At 36.2% G+C, this 19,561-nt stretch overlaps 1 protein-coding gene across 8 annotated transcripts in view; it reads left to right on the top strand.

Moving 5' to 3' along the window:
• VWA8 (von Willebrand factor A domain containing 8) overlaps positions 1-19,561 on the top strand; it is a 386,353-nt gene that overhangs the window by 152,438 nt on the left and 214,354 nt on the right. For all 8 annotated transcript variants that reach the window (XR_012121063.1, XR_012121064.1, XM_073212563.1 and 5 more), the window contains 3 exons: positions 328-434; positions 3,403-3,509; positions 12,944-13,015. Coding sequence is in view for 6 of the 8 variants with exons in the window: in XM_073212563.1 (XP_073068664.1) it covers positions 328-434; positions 3,403-3,509; positions 12,944-13,015 (286 nt within the window). In the remaining 2 variants the exon portion in view is untranslated. The remainder of the gene's footprint in view (positions 1-327; positions 435-3,402; positions 3,510-12,943; positions 13,016-19,561) is intronic.

Below are 19,561 nucleotides of genomic sequence, written 5' to 3'. Positions count from 1 at the left end.
TTGAAGACAAATTATTTTAAATCTTATACTGCAAAATGTATATAAATGAATACTGCTAATTACACGAGTTTTACTTATTAAAGGAGATCCAACAAATACTTCATCTTCACATGTACTTTTTTAATATTTATATTTATTTTTTTATAATTTATATTTGTTCTAAAAGTTGTTATGTTTGTATTTCACAGATCAAGATTGGTATTCCTTAATTGGTTGTAATTAGTGAGAGAGAGAGAGAGAGAGAGAGAGAGAGTGTGTGTGTGTGTGTGTACATGTCAAAATATACTTAGGAATCACTTCATCACTCCATCCTTCCTACCCCACCAGGTTTTTACCAAGCCTTGCAAGGTCAGCCTTAGAAAAAAATCTGGTGGATGCTACAATAGAAATAAGTACTGATAGTAATCTGGAACCAGAATTGAAGGATTACAAATGTAAGTATTTGATTTGTTTCTTTTTTTAAGTGAAATAATTATCATTTTAATTTAAATAAAAATGGTTTTGTCTTCCATCATTTTGTATTATATATTGGGAAATGAACCTTATAAATTGAGGAAATGAACCTTTTATGTAAAAAAAAGTTTGCAACCCACTTACAAGTTAAATCAGAGTAGTTGCTTGATTTAAGTGCATACCAGAAACAAGACCTCTCATCCAAAAGTCACAGTTGACACAAACATATTAAAGGCTCTGAGAATTCCTGCTGTGAATATACTTGCTGAATTTTGTTTTTACCTTTTTTTCTAAATGTATTTCACCATAGAATCTACAATTCTGTTTTCTTTACACAACATTTATTTTCTGAGGACCAGTGTCCTAGGTGACATGTTTGGGAAACTGTCTTCTTATGCATTGCATGTCCACCTGTAATGTCTTTTGTGGTACTCTCTTCTGGATAACCGCAAGTATAATTTTGAGTCTGGAGGAAGGCTAGCTTTTCCTATAAAAGTTGTTTATTCTTCAATTACAGTACAAGGAAAGGTTCTCTATTTTTTAAGATAATTACCTATTTTATGAAAACATCTATTGTGTGACCACTCTCTAAAGGGGACTTGTTGTGGCTCTTTTTGGCATAGACATTTTTAATAGGGGGTGTACACTGAGACAAGAATTTGGCATTAAGGAAATAATATGACTTTTTCAGAGTAAAATCATCAACTCCACATACTGCTGAATCTAGGTACAGATATGCAGAGTCAACAAAAAGAAACAATAACTCTGGGACTCAATGTTAATTGACTGAATCCTAGAATATATCCAAAGAAAGACGGCATCATCATTCAGGCTATCGATTGTTTAGTCTTGGTAAGAGGCTAGTGTTAGCAATTCCCTTCTAAGCCTTGCCTCGGGAATTAGGAAGCTAACTTAAAAGACTTTTGACTTACCTGGTTCCATTCATCTTTAATTCTTTAATGTCATCTCTCCTGTAGAGAATTCATTTAATTCACTCTCTTTGTTCAGAGGAAAGGTTCACCAAATGACCTTCTGATGAGGATTTGGCTTTCCATGCAGGTCTCCCTTCTAATAATATGGTGATATGACAACCAGTGTATCATGTAGTCCATATGAAAGATGCAGTGTTCATTGCAATGTAAATATGTTGCAATTTGGGTTTAAATATAAGAATTTAGATATAGATCAGAATATATGTTTCAGGAGACTACAATATTCCCCTCAGGGTTAGGTTTGCCCTCAATTGTAATGACAAAAATCAAGTTTTTAGCCTACCGGGCTGAGGACTTTGACAAATTTGCCAAAATAATGCAACCCTATGAGATATTTAGAAGATAGCTAAGCCAGCTTTCTCCCAGGGAAGACCTGGTCTCACCACTCTTCTGCATGCATTTCCCTTTTCTAGCTTGAAATGTTAACAGTAAACATTAATTGAGTGAATTGAATTGTTAAAGCCCTAAATCTACTAAAGAGAAATGTCCATAAACTAAACCGTAGGTGATATCAGATGCTGTTTGAACCTGAAATAAGTTTATCATCTCAACATACTAATATATAGTAAATTTACTGCCATGATCCTGGGCTTTTCCTTACAGTTTTATATTGGGTCTATTTCAAAGTCTTAATGGTAGTAAATAATAGTAAATTCTCAGCATGACAGTTCATAGTTTTTCTTCCCTACAGACCTGTGAGTAAAAGGAAAATGGCAAGAATCTGTTGGAGGGAGAGGTCTCCTGTGCTTTGGCAAATGTGTAGCACTCAGCAATGATTAAACAGCATGATGTTTAATTACTTTTATCTCAGAATTGTTCATGGTACTCCATAGGCACAAATGTTACTTTCCCCTTGTCTTTCAAAATGCTTTAGCACAAAAATAGCAATTTTTTTATGTGAAGTGTGGGTAGGCAGGAAGGATGGGTCAATTGTTTAAGGCATAATTGTCTAATCTGCTTGCCAGGGTATTTCCACAGGATGAAATATTATTTGAAGTCAAGGGATTGAACTTACCCCACATGGCAGAAAGTACATCTGACTATACTAAGTTCTATTTTTAGCTCTACTAATATTAGCTGCATGATTAGAAGCAATGTACTGATTTTATGTCCTTTTTAGCCTTTTCATGCTCCTTGTCTCATTGTTAAGAAAATTACATGAAAGTATATGAGAAACCAATGAATTGAAGTTCCTAGTTTGAGATCTGGCACATAAAAGGTCCTCAATAAATAAATAAATGCTATTGTGATCATTGGTACAAATACAACTATTTGTATTAATGTTATTATGACCTTGAAGTATGTCAGAGACTGAATATGTATATTTCCTTACTGTAGGTAATACATATGAACTTATGTTCCCTGACTTGAAGAAATTTGTTATTTAGTTTCCTGGCTCCAAGGAGTTCACATTCTATTCTACACCAACTATTTAAGCAAATAGGAGACAGTACAATAATAATTACCACAGACTAACTGTGTAGCACCTGGGGGCTTATTTGAAAATACAGATCTCCAAGATCGTTCCTGAAAATAGTAATTTGAGAGGGATGGGTTGGTTCATCTGTGTTTTTAACTGGAGCTCTAAGGGATTCTCAGGTGAGTTTTTTCAATAGGTGGGTTCTAAAAAAATGATATCCAAGGTACTTCAGAGTTTCTGAATGTATATTTTTTCTCCTTTAAATTTTATTTATATGCTATTTGCTACATACATTGTTTTAAATAAAATGTATTACATTTTGGAACATGTTTAATTCTTTCTTTGTAGAGCTTTAAGCTTTTTTTAGTAGAGCTATTGTATTTTATCATCACCTTCAAGCTTATTTCTTTTAGATGTTAAATTAAATCCTTGATCAGCCTACCAGATCCTAGAGGCTGTACTGTATTCTGTTCAGGCTGGGCTTGGCCTCTCTGATGACAGTGCTGCAGGTGACTCTGTCCTGTGTGAAATGTTTAGGTGAAGTAGCATCTGGGTCTCTGAGGATTGGAGCTGTTAGTGCACCGGTCTATGATGCCCATGAGAGAATGAAAGTGCCCGATGTTCTGTTCTATGACAACATTCAGGTAAGACCATCGCTTTGCCCTCATGGATAAATAACCTCTTATATTGTGGTAGTTAATTCCATAATGAAACTGATTCAATTATTTTTGTAATTTGCTAAGTTCAATTTGGATGACACAAAATGAGGTGTTGAAACATCTTTTATTAAGGCATTGTAAAATTTAAAATTCCAAAGATATTTGAAAACTGAAAGAGATGCTGCTGTGATTAGGGTAATAAATTTTGTATGTGCACATATACTATATTTTTCAGGCAAATAAAGTGAGGATATTATTAAATTCAAAACAAAATATAACTAATCCTCATCTTCCCTTTTGCTTTTCTGTTAAATGATTTCAGTAGTTCAAAGAGGGAGGTGTGTCCTGTGCATTCTTTTCTTCATATTCCTGTCTCTTTCATAAAAATTCCTAGTATTTTTCTGTTCTTTACTTTTCCTTTTTTTTGTTTAATGGAGGAGAATAGCTAATGAATAATTATGTACCATCCACTAAGAAATAAGCTTTATTGTAGATGTGCACTTTAATAAGAATTTTTTCCAAAGAAAATTACTCATAATATAAAAGGATTTTTTTCTTTTCCAGAATTTCTATCAGGTGGTTATGTATTTATTTTATAAGAAGGACACTTAAATTGTTTTCCAATATATGGTCACTAATCTGCATGTAAATAATAACCTTACTTTTATAAATTATGTTAGAAGACTTTGTTATTTTTACTATATTAAGAAGTTAGGGAAATTAAAGTAAAAAGAAAAATAAATTTATTTTTTATCTGCCATTTCCCAACCCTCTTTGTTGTTCAGTGAGTACCATAATTTATATCCCTACATTATATTTTTGCAGTCTTCATTCTCAATAAAAATCTTGATTAAATATTTTGAAATCTGTCAGAGCTGTGATTATTATCTATGACCTAGAAAAAAAGCCTAACTTAGATTCATTCATTCCATATCCCATTAACTAATATAGGTATTGTTTTTTATCTAGAGCATTAATGCTCTTATATAAGTGGATAAATGAACAGAAAATAAAGAAAAAAATTAAAGAAAAAAACAGAAACTAAGACAAAAACAAATAAAGACAAAACATGATTGTAAGGAAAATACACTATTTCCAAGCATTGATGTCATCACATTCTATCCATGTAATGGAAAGGAATAAAGAAAAAAGAATCAGGAAACTTTGTTATAAGCAATATGTTACAAAACTCCTGGGTAACAACAGTTGAAAAGACTTCATAGCACATAAGAATGCAGGAAATTCAGTAGCAGGGAGGGCCACTTTGCCCTTGAGCACAGTGTCGGTTGCCATGGTGTTTGTGACACAGACATTAAGGACCGCAGGGCTGCTGTGAACTTTACACAGTGGCCCTGAGGGACTTTCCATAACCTGTTTCCAAATGTACCTTCTATTCATAAAACATGAATTAACCATTAATGAAAATTTAACTATACTAATTCTAGGAATGGTGTCTTCATTAAATTTGCTCTTGTTGCATATATTACTATTTCCTTTTATGCTGCACTTCATCTTTGAGGCCATAGTCTTCAGTGCCTTTTGAATATTTAGGTGCTTCTATACCATTGTATTTTATGTCCTGCAGTCCATTTGCCACACTGTGTTGAAATTGATTTTTTAAATGTGTTTTCCATGCCATTAAGGCAGACTTGTGTTTGCTTCATTTTGTGTCTCCAGAAAAATAGCAGAGTGCCTGGCATGTACTGATGGCTGCATAAATATATGTTGAGTAGATTAATTTAAAAAAAAGGAATAAGGTTTTGAATGTTCATAATATGGAGTATTATTTCACTAGGTCTGTGTCTCAGAAGTATTATAGTAGTAAGGAGGAGAAATTGAACAAAAGAGAAATCAATAGCCTCTTAAGCCTAATGACTTCTAGTTTTAAAAAATTTTAATTTCTTTCATGTGTCAATCCTTGTTCTAAGTTATTAGGATACACAGATTAAAATGCACACACACATGCAGCTCCAGGGCTCAATTGCTTGCGTCTGTCAAGGGGAGAAAGACAAGAACACATGGTTACTATACAGTGTGATAGAAGTATGCACAGGTTACTGTGGAGCATTGATGAGATAATGGTCCTCCCTTAGAATGATCCTAGAAAATGAGTTACAGGCAAAGTTGAGAGCTTCTCTCAAATAGGGTAGCATTTCCAGAGACTTGGTTATGTGAAAGAGTAGCTCATTTAGAGAACTCACATAATTAATTGTCACTGGCACAGAGCTGAAGTTACAACTGCGAATGTCAAGAATGAGGTAAGTTTGGAAAGGGTCAGATCATCTGAGCCTTGCTAATTAAGGAATTTAGATGATATTCAGACATGAGGAAGCCATTGAAAGATTTTAAGCACCTTTTCACTTTTGCTAACTTTGCATTCACTCTTTAATGTTATCTATAGGTTGGAACCAAGGCAGAGAGTCTAGTTAGGAAGCTGTTGCAATAATCCTGGTAAAAGTTATGAAGGATCTGAATGAAGGCAGCTGCAGTGGGCCAGAGTGACGAGGACACATTGCAGGGCTATTTAGGAGGTAGGGAGAGTCAGTGGAACTCGGTGTTAGATGAAAGGCAAAGATTCTCCCTCGGGGAGCACATAGTCTGGTGGAAAAGTAAACAGAAGAGTAAAGAGAAAATTATTCTAAATTGTGCCTATGACTGGAACACAGAGTAGTAGGAAAGTATAGGAAATGAGGCTGAGACTAAATCAAGAAGGTGGAGGGGAGGGAAGGGGCCTGAGTGTGGGGGAAATAGGTGAAGGGGATTAAGAAATACAAATTTACAGTTATAAATTAAGTCATGGGGATATAATGTACAACATGGGGAATACAATCAGTAATACCGTGTTAACTTTGTATGGTGACAGATGGTAACTAGTCTTATTGTGGTGGTCATTTCACAATTAATCACTATGTTGTACACCTGAAATTAATATAATATTGTATGTTGATTATAACTAACTAAATAAAAATAACAATAGCCTTTAGCAAAAAGAGAGAAAAATACCTTTGTTCCTAAGGTATTAGGAGTCATATAAGAAATTTTGAAAAAAGAAGTGACATGATTTTGAACAAAGAAATGGCAGTTGTTGTTGGAGAGAGCACATTGGCTCAAGGAGAGACTGGAGTTGGAGAACCCAAATGGGCTGATAATAATCTAGCCCTAAGATTATAAAAAACTAAATGAAAGCTGTGGGGATAGAAAAGGAAAGATACATACAGTTGACTTTTGTGTGGGTTAATGGCTTAGACTTAGAGTTTAATTGGATAAGATAGGAGTAAGGTGGGCAGGAGGAGGAGAGTAACAGAGGTTTAGTGGGGTGGTAGAAAATGATGCTATTAATCAGGATAAAAGGTGTAGGATAAAGAGTGAAGTTGAAGAGAATATAATGAGACAAGCTTTAGATATGTTGAGTTTGCAGAGACTGGGAGATAACCACTCAGTTTAATGGTCACCAGGGGCCGAAGTTGAGAGAGAAGTCTTTCAGTTGAAGATCAGTGTTGAGTTGGTAGTTGAAGCCATTGAGGGGACAAGAGGATTTAGGGAGAGCAGTCAGCAGTAGCTCTGCAGGCACTGATATGCCGGTGCCTAACTCAGCACACAGCCCTCTCTGCATCTTCAGGTGGGCACCCACAAGCAACGTGCACAACTTGCTCTGCCCTATACTGTGACTCCCCTTTCCCAAGAGAGCACGTAGAAAGGTACCGAGAGAGAACAAATGAAGGGACATGTGGGAAATCTTAAGGAATTGCTACAAGAAGATCCAACTACAGAGAGAAACTGTTAAAGAGGTAGAAAGGAATCGGGAGACTCGAGAGAACTGGGAGAGGAGATTGTTCAGAACTTGTCTGGAGTACTAAGTAGGCCAAAGGGTTAAAAGAAGAATTTTAGAGGCAGTGACCTTAGCCTTAGCTAATGTTTGTTGATGTGAATAATCTAGTTGGATGGAATGAGGGCATGAAGCAGGAGGACATGAAAAAAGAGGAATTCAACTATAGTTTGGATTATTTTTAGGTATTCACGTTGCTTTTTTATCTGGCTCTACAGATGCTCACTCCAACTTTTCTATCTATTCCTTATTCATATGAGCTCATTTATTACTGAAAGAACTTAATGTTGCTTGGAAATTGGTACTGACTTTTCATTTTAGTTAGAAGGAAGAGGTTTTTAGACCATATTATCTCTAGAACCCAGGTTATAAGGGTCTTCTAAGACATCCTTTAAATAGAGTAACCATAGACCTAGGTTTGCTTGAGAGAGTCCCTACTTATATTTGTTGTCCCAGAATAATTTAAAATGTCTAGAATTTTTAATGAATTTAAATGTCCCAGAATTAAAAATGTCTCTTATTCTTAGAAGTGTTCCAGAATGGACAATAAATTGGTGTGCCCACTCTACTTCAAGCATTGTTAAAATTCTAGCTCCATATTGTATCTGAGAGCATTAAAAACAGAAATAAAAAACTTCCAAGATAAACATTAGGTAATACTCATCTGTTTTTGAAGGAGAGAAAAGACTTCCTCGGTTTTTCCTAAGAAAGAAACTCTGAAAGTACTACTTAATTTGACAAGTAAAAGGAAAATATTACAGATGTAAAAAGAAATCTATAAACCAAATTTTTAAAAAAGCAAGTGACAAACTAGAAAAATATCTGCAGTATGTATTACATACAGAAAGTTAATTTGCCTTTTTTACAAACAAGGAACTTCAGTAACTTCAATACTTAGGAGGCCTTTATTGTTTTGACACAGAAAAACCAAGAGAAAATAATAGAGTTATTCATTGTTCTGAGAAAAGATTCTCCCCTCAACCCTCCAGTGAGCCTTTTGACCTACTTAAGGTTGTCCTATTTTTCAACATACAAAAGAGCAATGTAATTTCCTGTGGCTATTGCAAAAACTTCAATCTTGTTCTGTTATTATATTGTGTTATAATTGGAATTTTAAAATGTGGAGGTAAATAATATATTTTCATTTCTAAATCTATACATCCTTTAAAGTTAATAGTTAAGAAAAAGTCGGTGTAAAATGTTCCATGGAAATCTTCAATTATTTTAGAAAGCCTTTGTATATATACATAAGCAAGTGTTAATTTAAATATTGCATTAAATTATAAGCCAACTTTATAGAGCAATAGCTGAAAAGTATTGAGATGAATTATAAAAACTCTTTGAAATATTGGTCAGTGACTTAGTCTTACTCAGGTGGAATATTGCAGGTTTTCAGTATTCAGTTACCTATTAGTTTACAAACTTGCAACCATGACACTAAAATCAAATTGTTTAAGATTGTCTACTTTAAGAGATGGTTTACTTTCTTTTTTAAGAAAATCCAATTTATTTAAACTAGAAAAACAAAAACAAAAACAAAGTTTCAAGGGTAGCTTCTTTACTATTTAACCGTCTAACTTAACTCTCTTATTAAGCTATTATAAACACAGTCTGACGATTTTTTATTTCCCTTCTTATTCCTCCTCCTCCATTCTTTCTATGTTAGGTGTTTTATTCTGTGCTCTTTTGTGTTTCCTTTGACTGGTTTTGTGAGTAGTTGATTTTATTTTTTGCCTTTAGTTAGTATTTGGTTGGTCTTCTTTCTTTGTTGTGATTTTATTTTTTCTGTTAACATCTATTTAGCCTTTAGGAGTGCTTCCATCTAGAGCAGTCCCTTTAAAATATCCTGTAGAGGTGGTTTGTGGGAGGCAAATTCCCTCAACTTTTGCTTGTCTGGGAATTGTTTAATCCCTCCTTCATATTTGAATGATAATCGTGCTGGATACAGTATTCTTAGTTCAAGGCTCTTCTGTTTCATTGCATTAAATATATCATGCCATTCTCTTCTGGCCTGTAAGGTTTCTGTTGAGAAGTCTGATGATAGCCTGATTGGTTTTCCTTTGTAGATGACCTTTTTTCTCTCTCTGGCTGCCTTTAATACTCTGTCCTTGTCTTTGATCTTTGCCACTTTAATTATTATATGTCTTGGTGTTGTCCTCCGTGGGTCCCTTGTGTTGGGAGTTCTGTGTGCTTCTGTGGTCTGAGAAACTATTTCCTTCCCCAGTTTGGGGGAAGTTCTCAGCAATTATTTCTTCAGAGACACTTTCTATCCCTTTTTCTCTCTTTTTCTTCTTCAGCTACTCCTATAATGCAAATATTGTTCCATTTGGGTTGGTCACACAGTTCTCTTAATATTCTTTCATTCCTCTCTCTCTGCCTCAGCTTCTCTGTGTTCCTGTTCTCTGATTTCTATTCCATTAACAGCCTCTTGCGCCTCATCCAGTTTGCTCTTAAGTCCTTCCAGAGATTGTTTTATTTCTGTATTCTTCCTCCCAACTTGATCCTTTAACTCTTGCATATTCTCTGCAGGACCATCAGCATGGTTATGACCTTTATTTTGAATTCTTTTCCAGGAAGATTGGTTAAATCTATCTCCCCAGGCCCTCTCTTGGGGCTTGTCTGGGTAATTCTGGACCGGACCAAATTCTTCTGCCTTTTCATGGTGATAGAGGTAGCTGTAGGCAGGTAGCACATGTGTCAGCTGAGAGAACAAAGTCCTTTCCTGCTTGCTGGTTGCCCTGCCCTTCTCTGCAGCCTGTGTGTCGGTTACCCCCACTCCTGGAGCAGCCTCCGGATTAATCCCCTAAGCTGCCTTGGCCAGGGTTGCCATCAGGGCAGCCCAGAGCCCTGCGGGGAGTGGCAGGCACGTTGGGTGTGCTGTCCTGTGAGAACAGCGCCCCTTTGCACCTTGCCCCGGTTTCCTCTGCACCAGGTAGCTGCGTGCCAGGGTCTGGCCCACGTGGCTGTGCACCGGGAGGAGATTCTAGGCGGGTGGTGTGGGCATGGCTGCTCTCTGGCTGTTCCGCCACTGCGGGCACATGTGCCACTCTCCAGCTGCTCGTCTGCTGTGTCAGGGCCGCACTGGCCAGGGGAAGAACTGGCAGGCTGCCTATTGCTGTGAGGGGCTTCAGGGGTGCGTTGGCACCCAGGGGGCTGGGGCGCCCGCAGTTCTTCAGAATTCCCAGCTGCTGGGCTGAGTGTGCCTGGACGATTCCGTCCAGCTGTGAGGCCTCTGCCCCTTTAAGACTTTCAAAAAGCACTCGCTTTTCTTTTGTTGCAGGGGAGCCAGCTGCAGGGACCCATTCACAGATTTAACTTTTTTGTTTCTGTGATATCCAGCGCACCATGCAGTGTGTGTCTGTGCTCCCAGTGCGGATAACTAGGGCTGGGTGTTTAGCAGTCCTGGGCTCCCACTCCCTCCCCTCTTCGACTCCTCTCCTCCCACCAGTGAGCTGGGGTGGGGGGAGCGCTTGGTCCTGCCGGGTCGTGGATTATATCTTACTCTCTTCGTGAGGTGCTGAGTTCTCGCAGATGTAGATGTAGCCTGGCTGTTGTACTGTATCCACTGGTCTCTCTTTTAGGAATAGTTGTATTTGTTGTATTTTCAAATATATATATATGGTTTTGAGAGGAGACTTCCACTGCCCTACTCACGCTGCCATCTTGGCTCCTCCATCCAAAAACAAAAACAATTCACCCATTTCTACCAGCCCCCACTCCCCACCTCAGGCTATCACCAATCTATTCTTTGTATCTATGAAATTGGTTTCATATAGATAGATGATAGATAGATAGATAGATAGATAGATAGATAGATAGATAGATAGATATAGATAGATATAGATATAGATATATAGATATAGATATATAAAGTTAATCATATTACACTGTGTGTGTATGTATATTACATACCTCAGTTTCTTTTTCATTCATCTATTGGTGGACGCTACATTGTTTCTCTATCTTCACTGTTGTAGTTAGTGCTGCAGTGAATGTGGGAGCACATATATCTTTTTGATTGGTATTTTCATTTTCTTTGTATAAATATCTGGAAGTGGAACTTCTGGATCATATGAAAGTTCTGTTTTTAATTTTCTGAGGTATCTCTATACTGGTTTCTGTAGTGGCTATACCAGATACACTCCCATCAATAGTGCACAAGGGATTTTTCATCTCTATCATCCTTGCCAACACTTGTTATTTCTAGTCCTTTTGATAATAGACCTTCTAACAGGCATGTGGTATCTCATTGTGGTTTTGATTTGTATTTCCCTAATGATTACTAATGTTGAGCATCTTTCATGTATCTGTTGGCTATCTGTATGTATGCTTTGGAAAAATGTGTCCTCAGGTCTTCTGCCTATTTTTTAATCTGATTGTTTCTTTGCTGTTAAGTTGTGAGTTCTTTATGTATTTTGGATATTAGGCCTTATTAAATACATGATGTGCAAACATTTTCTCACATTCAGTATGTTGCTTGTATTCTGTTGGTGGCTTCCTTTTCTGTGCAGAAGGTTTTTGGTCAGATGTAGTCCCACTTGTTTCTTTTTGCTTTTGTGTGTTTTGCTTTTGGAGTCAGTAAAAAAATCATCACCAAGACTTATATTAAAGGTTACTACCTGTGTTTTCTTTCCATAAGTTTTACAGGTTCAGGTCTAATGTTCAATTCTTTAATCCATTTAGAGTTAAATTTTATGTGTGGTATAAGATGGTGGTCCAGTTTCATTCTTTCGAATGTAGCTGTACAATTTCCCCAACACCGTTTATTGAGAAGACTGTCCTTCTCCATTGTATATTGAGATCCTTTGACTGGAAGCCACACCCTCAGACATGAGCTTTTGAAAGTATGCAGATATATACAGTCCTGTGGGACTGCAAGTATACTTCCTGCTGGCCGCTACAGCCAGCTAATCTAAAAGTGTCCCTTGGGCAACAGTCACAACTGGGGCTCCCCACAAGTGCACAAGCTCCTTTCTGGGTGATAATGGTGAACTGAGGAAGGCAGAGGGAGCAGGCCGCAATGCATCCACAGCCTGTGTTCCTTGAGAGCAGCTCCATGGGCCACTAAATGTGTGCCAAACCTGAAGCTTGCTCCTCAAGCTGAAGTTTCAGGACAAGCAAAGTGGCTTCCTTCACAGAAGACTGGGTAGTGAGTCCTGATGGCTATCAAAGTTAGATATTTGGGAGGCTCATCTCTCGGTGGGATGCCCCATGTGGGGCTCAAACCCTTTGCTCCTCAGGAAGAAACTCTGGGTTTTGAGCTCCCTCCTGTTTGTAGGATGCCTCACCGAGTTGGGGTTTGTTGTGAAATTGTGTCCAGCCTCTCCTACCCACTTTGATATTGTTTTTTTTTTCTTGTTCACCTGATGTGTGGCCATCACTCAGCCAGACTTTAGGTTTTCTTAAAAGGGAATTGTTCCACCTGTAGCTGTACATTCTGTGTTTCTGTGGGAGGAGAGGAGCTCAGGATCTTCCTACACAGCCACCTTGAATCAGAACTCTAAATGTTTTACTTTCCATGAAGATATCTTTATAACTTCATTTCACCTTCATCATGCAAAAACGCAGTTAACTCCAGTTCTTTTTTCTGTAGCACATGGTAGTGATGGAAGACATGCTCAAGGACTTTCTTCTTGGAGAACACCTTTTATTGGTTGGCAACCAGGTGAGTTATGGCTGGAACTCAGGTACTTATGAACAAATGATAGTAACAGTTTAAAAGCAGTAAGCTTCTTCTCCTTGTTGGAATAAGTTTTTAGAAATGATTCTATTTTCTAACTAATTGACTAGTTTAATTAAACTGTAAGGGTCTTCTGCCTTCTAAACTTAAGAATTACCTCAGGGCTTAAATTACACACACCCCTCTTCAATCATCCATCAACTTCTGTCAGTTCTACCTCACAAATATCTACTCTTTCCCACCCTAGCCCAGCTCACCATCACCTGCTACAGCAATAATTTCCTAATAGAGCTCCACCCCAGTCTTACTCCACTCTGATCTACTCTTTGCTCTGCAGCCAGATTAATACTTGTAAAACTCATATCTGACTAAGTCCCTCTGTTTCATTTCAGTTGGCCCCCCTTGCCCGTCCGTAGGTGTAGTCTTCAGTATGGCTTACAATGTCCAGAGGATCTGGCCTCTGCCTGCCTTCCTAGTCCTAGGCCTTGGTTCCCTCCCTTCTCTCACATGGTGTTAGCTGGAGCCATTCTCACTTCCTGCAGTTTCTTATCTCACCCTGGTCCTTGGTACAAATACTGGAAAATTCTCTTTGCATGGAGCACTCTCTGTCCCCTTCCCACACTGCTTTCGCCTAAATCCTGGGAAGGCTTTCCCTGTCTCGAGCTGAGTTAGGTTTACTCTCCTTCTATGCCTATCTACCTCCCTGTCATCATACTAGTCATATGTTACTATATTTACATGTCCCAACCTGTCTTTATGATCCTCAAGGATAGAGACCATGGCTCTCTTGTATCTCTGCATCCTCGGTTCCTAGCACAATGCCTGCTACATGGTAGATATTCAGTATGTGTTTATGGAAAGAATGGATGAATATTTTATATTTAGAGGGTTCTGATAATTTTTCTCAATTGAATTTCAGATTCCCAGTAAATAACACCTTTGTTTTTTTTTAAATTGGTCTTAACTTAAGGATAACAAACTTTATTTTTCCTTTTTTTTACTTATAAAAACAATACATATTCTTTATATAATTTAGTCCATTAAATTTATACTAAAGCTTATGCAATAAAACTTACACCATCTATCTACTGAACAAAATATTTGGTGAATGAATTGCTGGATTTTAGAGAACAATATGGAATAAATTCCTAATGAGTAGTCAAAATGATTTAGAAATAATATAAATTTAAAATTTAAACTTAGTTGATTATTTTCAGGGCATTCTAAGATTTGACTGAATTCCTTGTTTTGTAAATTTGCAACTGTTTAGTAAAGGAAACTGAATAGAATCTAGGGAATGCCCACTTAACAGAGTGAATAGTTAAGTGGTCTTTTCAACTGGATATGGTTATATATCCATATATGCTAGAGACTGGCAGCATTCTCACTAGGCAGAATAATGAAACACTAATTATTTAAAATTTATAATGATAATTAAGTGCTAATTAGTATTTAGCCAATGAGATATACCTAGTGCATGCTTAACATTTACCAGGTCAGGGAGGGGAAATTGGACCAAAGTGGCTGATTAAAATCTAAATAGAACTTTTCAAGTACTTTAGCCAATTTCAGTTCCTTTCAAATTATGTAATACATAATACAGTGTTATTAACTATAGTCACCATGTTATACAGTAGATCCTCATGACTTATTCATCTTACAGGTGAAAGTTTGCACCTTTTTAGCAACCTCTCCCTATTTTCACCACCCACACCCCCTGGCAACCAGCTTTCTACTCTGTTTCTAAGAGTTTGACTCTATTTTTTCTTTTCTGGATTCCACTTATAAAGTGATGCCATGCTGTATTCGTCTGGGTCTCACTTTTCTCACTTAGCATAATGCCCCCCAGGTGCATTATGGTGAGGCTCTTGACTGCTTCCCTTTGGAATGCACGAGGGAGTATGAAGCCACTCACAATATTCTTTGGCAAATGCAGAGCAAGTACCCCACAGACATGTGCTTGACTGAGGCCCGGTGTGGAGTTAGGTGTTCTCTTCCCCTGTACTTTCCTCAGAGTTCTGATCATCTAGGAGGTTTCTTTTTTGGGAATGTGTACGTTTGCAGTGATAGTGATTCAGTCTCTTTATCAATAGCTTTGAAAATGCCCTGCTACGTTTATCAATGGTATTTCAGTGCCTCACTTAATATTTTATGCACCTTCTCACCTTCTTCCTTATTTCCATGTTGTGAAACAAAACAATGAAAAAACAAAAAGGCAAGTAAAGGTGGGTTTGTTAGGTTGAGGACTGCTGACTCGCAACCCTCACTGGTGTTTTCACTCAAATGCAAAGTGACAACCATCTGGGAAAATGCCAGTTTTAATCACATGATTTATTTTGAAACTAAGTAAACCATTTGTAGCACTTGCTCAGACTCCTTTTTCTTTCTCTTTCTGAATCATCCATGACTACTCAGAAAAAAGCAGTCATTAGAAGTGAAGCTTTGGGGATCTAAGGGATGTCAGCAGAGGGTTAGTATAGTTATAGAATAAAGTATGTAATGAATGCTAGCAAAACTGTCTATATTGATAGACAGGCTTCTGTTTGCAAACTAAAAAGTGGCTGAGGTCCATGAAGGAAACTTTTCAATAGTTGAAGTTGAAACCTGTAGCAACTTTTACAATGAAGAAATTAAAGAGAATAAGTGTTAATTTTGAAGTATCTCAAGGTTTTATTATTTTTATTAAACCCAATGTCACCTTTTCTTTCCATATGATAATATTATTTTTTCTAAGCATCTCTGCTAGACAAGATTTCATAATATTTGGGAAGCTAAAAATAGTTCCATAAACATCACCTATCGTAGCAAGATAAAGTAGCCCGCATCTTGTTTTGGTGAAATAAAATTGATTTTTTAAAATCCTTTCCATTTTCAATGTAGAATTTTATGTCATAGCACATCAACTTTCCAGTACATCCAGCAGAATTGCTGCCAATCAGTCAAAAAGGACAGAGTGCCCAGAAATTTAAAATGTTTGATGGTCCCTTAGTGTATAGTGCTGCATATTGTAAGCCACTCGAGTATGCTTCTGCCTGCATTGTTTTCTGCTTGAATTATAACATTACATGTACTTTTCATGTAATATTTCAGCTTTATGAGAGGGGAAAAATACATGTATATTTATTTTTCTGACAGTGATGCTTTTCCTACCCCATCTTTACCCAAGAAAAAGCTTGTGTCCCATATCTTCTTTTCTTTTGATTCATACCCTATATTCTATTTGATACACAAAATATTTATTGAGAATATTTTGGGTTATAGAATCAAACAATAGGTGCATTATTTTATGTTGTTGTTTAAAAACTCCCTGAGAGTAAAATTTGTTTTTTGCATAAGAATATTTGGGCTTTGAGAGACAGTTGCATTTTATCAGTTATTTGAAGGAAAAAAGTATTTTAGTGGCTTGGTGTTCTAAAATGCTCAAGCACCCAAAATATAAAGTATTTTATTGTAAGAAATGAAAATTTAATCATCTATATATAATTATCTTTCCCAGTTACTGATGTTAGACAAAATTTCAAAGCAAATCATCCAAATTTATTTTGTATTTAATAAGGTACAATTAATAATTCAGTCACTTCTACATTAACATAGTCCAGTAATTTGCCAGATTTGTCAACTTTCTTTTCTTTCTTTCCTTTTTTTTTACTTTAAACCAGCCCTTTGTATCATTTTACCGAGATAGCAGTCTAGTGAACCCCTTACCTATCAGATAAAATCTCTCTCATAGGGAGACACTCAAAACAACTTATGACCTGGCCCTAAACTCCTTGAATATAAAATTCCAGTTCTTCCAGTTCAGAGTTTCTTACCCTTCCTCAGTATTCCCTGCCCTTTTGCTCCCCCAGCCATTTTTTATATTGTTTGCTATATACACTGCTTCTTCCCCTCATCTTTGCCTGTGAGAACTCTGCCAGTTTTCAAAAGCTCAGAGCTTTATTCCTCTATGAAACCTTTCTTAGTCTTCTCCAAGCAGAAATAATCTTGTTTTCCTTTTATTTTTTTTCACTATTTTTAATTTTTAAAAGTTGTGATATGCATTTGATTTATTCTGTAATTAAATTATAAGTTTCTTATGAGTAAGGATTAAAAATGGTAATATTTACATTTTACAATTTCCAGTGTGCTTTTTTTTTATCATTTCATTTAGTTCTACAACAACCCTTTGAGTCAAATATTTTTATGTTCTACATTTTGCAAATAAGCCTTCTGAAACTTAAAAAGGCTAAAATATTTCATCAAGATCACACATAACTAGTTAATAGCAGAGTAAAATCTCAGACCGCCAAAGGTCATGCTTTTTTTTTTCACTAAACCTCTAACACTAATTTTTTTTCACTAACACTAATTCTTGTGTTAGTAACATTAGTAATAACAACAATAAAAATACATAATTGCCAACTTTTGTTGAGTACTTAAAATAGGCCAGGGCCTATACATTACTTAGAGTTCAGAGCATTTTTAAATTGTCTACTATGAAAATTGTTTATGTATTCTACAAAAAGTGAATATAATGAACCCCCTTGTACTCATCATTTAGCTCCCACAGTTGTCAGCATTTTTTCCATCTTGTTTCATCTATTCCCCCAACATCTTTTACGTGCCATCATTTAATATATTATTCTTTTATATAAGGGATTTTCCCCATAGGTATCTCAATAGTTATCTGAAATACAACCACAACTCCATTATTATACCTAATAAATTAACAGTAATCCCTTAATATATTCTGATACCCTATTTTCAGTTTTCCTCAATTATCTCCAGTGTCATTTTATAGTTGGTTTGTGCCAACCAGCATGCAAACAAAGTCTGATCACTGCATTAAGTTGATGTGCCTCCCAAGTCTCTATGAAAGAGAAAAGATATGCTTCCTGTTCTCTTTATACCAGGAGGTGTTGACCAGTTTTCATGCATTTAAGCATTTTATTCAATTATACCAGTATTGATGAAATTCTGATGAGGAAATATTTTCTAGAGTAAATTTCATCAAGCCAATTTAAGTTCCTGATTAATTTGCACAATAAAATTAAGCCACATCCATTTTCTTCCAGGCTAAAAATAACTTTTCTTTTCTGAGTTTCATACTCTTTCAATTCTGAAATCTTTTATACCATATAAAAATCAGAAAACATATGTTTAGTGCCCACTAAGAAGAACTCTATGAACATTGTTACTATATAATTCTACTTATAATTTACTATCTAATTTCTTTGTATTTCATTCCATCTATTAATTAAAGGCTTATTTTGATCATAGTCTTAGTTTTTCTCTGGTAAAACCTTAGTAAATGTTTGTTGATTTAATACTGAGATACTGTGAATGTTTTATTGCGAAAATTGAAGAATTTGTGAATTTTGCTAATTAATCATTTGAAGTGAGCCCTGGCAAACTGCTACTGTGCAACATCAGAAATATACCATGTTGCTATGCCATCATAATTGTCTAATATCTGTAGAGGGACTGAACAGTTTGTCCAGAAATTTTCTTGTCTGTGTCCCAGCTGGTAGTGGCAGCAGAGAATTTGATAACTAAATGTGCTATGCTTCTAGCAGCCCCAGCAGCCTGGGAGTCTCAAGGCTATGAAATACCTCTTTGTTTCATTACATATAATGGCACACATCTTTATTTTATATCATATTTCTTTGTGTTCCTTCTCAAACTCCTTGCTTAGTGAAGTTGCCTGAATTACAATCTGGGCATTCTTTGACATTCTCCCATATCCTTATATTTAATTTGTCCAACCAGTGTTTATTAGTGAATATTATTCTTGGATTTGTTCTGAATCTTATTTTGTTCCTGCAGACAAATTGATTTCCACCCCACTCTCCGGCAATATTGTCATGACTGCTTTAGTTATACCTAATAACTGCACTTCCTAAGAGTATGTCTTTGCCATTTATAGCAGCACAGTATTTTAAAGGGAAATTGCACAGATGTGGATTGTATGATTCCTGTTTGAAAAGGAGGTTATGATTTTGTCAGGACGCTTTTTAAGTGTGTTTTAGAGTTAAACAAGCTAGTAGTGCAATTGAAATACATGTCTTCTCATCTGACTTCTCAGTATTGTTTGTTGGCTCTGTTATAGGAAACCCATTTTTACAAATGTTTAGGATTATTTACTATTCAGTTTTTAATAATTTTTCCCGGATTACACAAGTAATGCATGTCCACAGAGAATTTGGAAAATAAGAAATTTCCAGTATAGCAGTAATCTCTTATTTTGTTGTTGGGTTAAAGAATATTAGAATAAGAAAGTATTTAGAGAGCGGCTATCTAGGCCCTTTTTATTCAAATTAGCAAATCTAGGCTCAAGTGGTGGTAGAAACCTCCATCTGAGAGACAGTAAGCAGGGATCCTGGGACAAGTCTCCTAACTGCTAATTTACTAAGTTTATTTTCAAGTGTTTTAAAGAAAGAATTAGAAGGTTCAACATCTGGTGGAAATTTTAAAGTTAAAAAAAGCAGCTACAATTTCTTTCTCCTGATTTTACTGTAATATTACCTTCTTTATTTTGTCAGTTTTGACTGC

This window comes from Manis javanica, chromosome 9 (genome assembly GCF_040802235.1).
Source record: "Manis javanica isolate MJ-LG chromosome 9, MJ_LKY, whole genome shotgun sequence".
Taxonomy (NCBI): domain Eukaryota; kingdom Metazoa; phylum Chordata; class Mammalia; order Pholidota; family Manidae; genus Manis; species Manis javanica.
The sequence above is the reverse complement of the archived record's forward strand: the minus strand, read 5'-3'. Positions and strand labels throughout refer to the sequence as shown.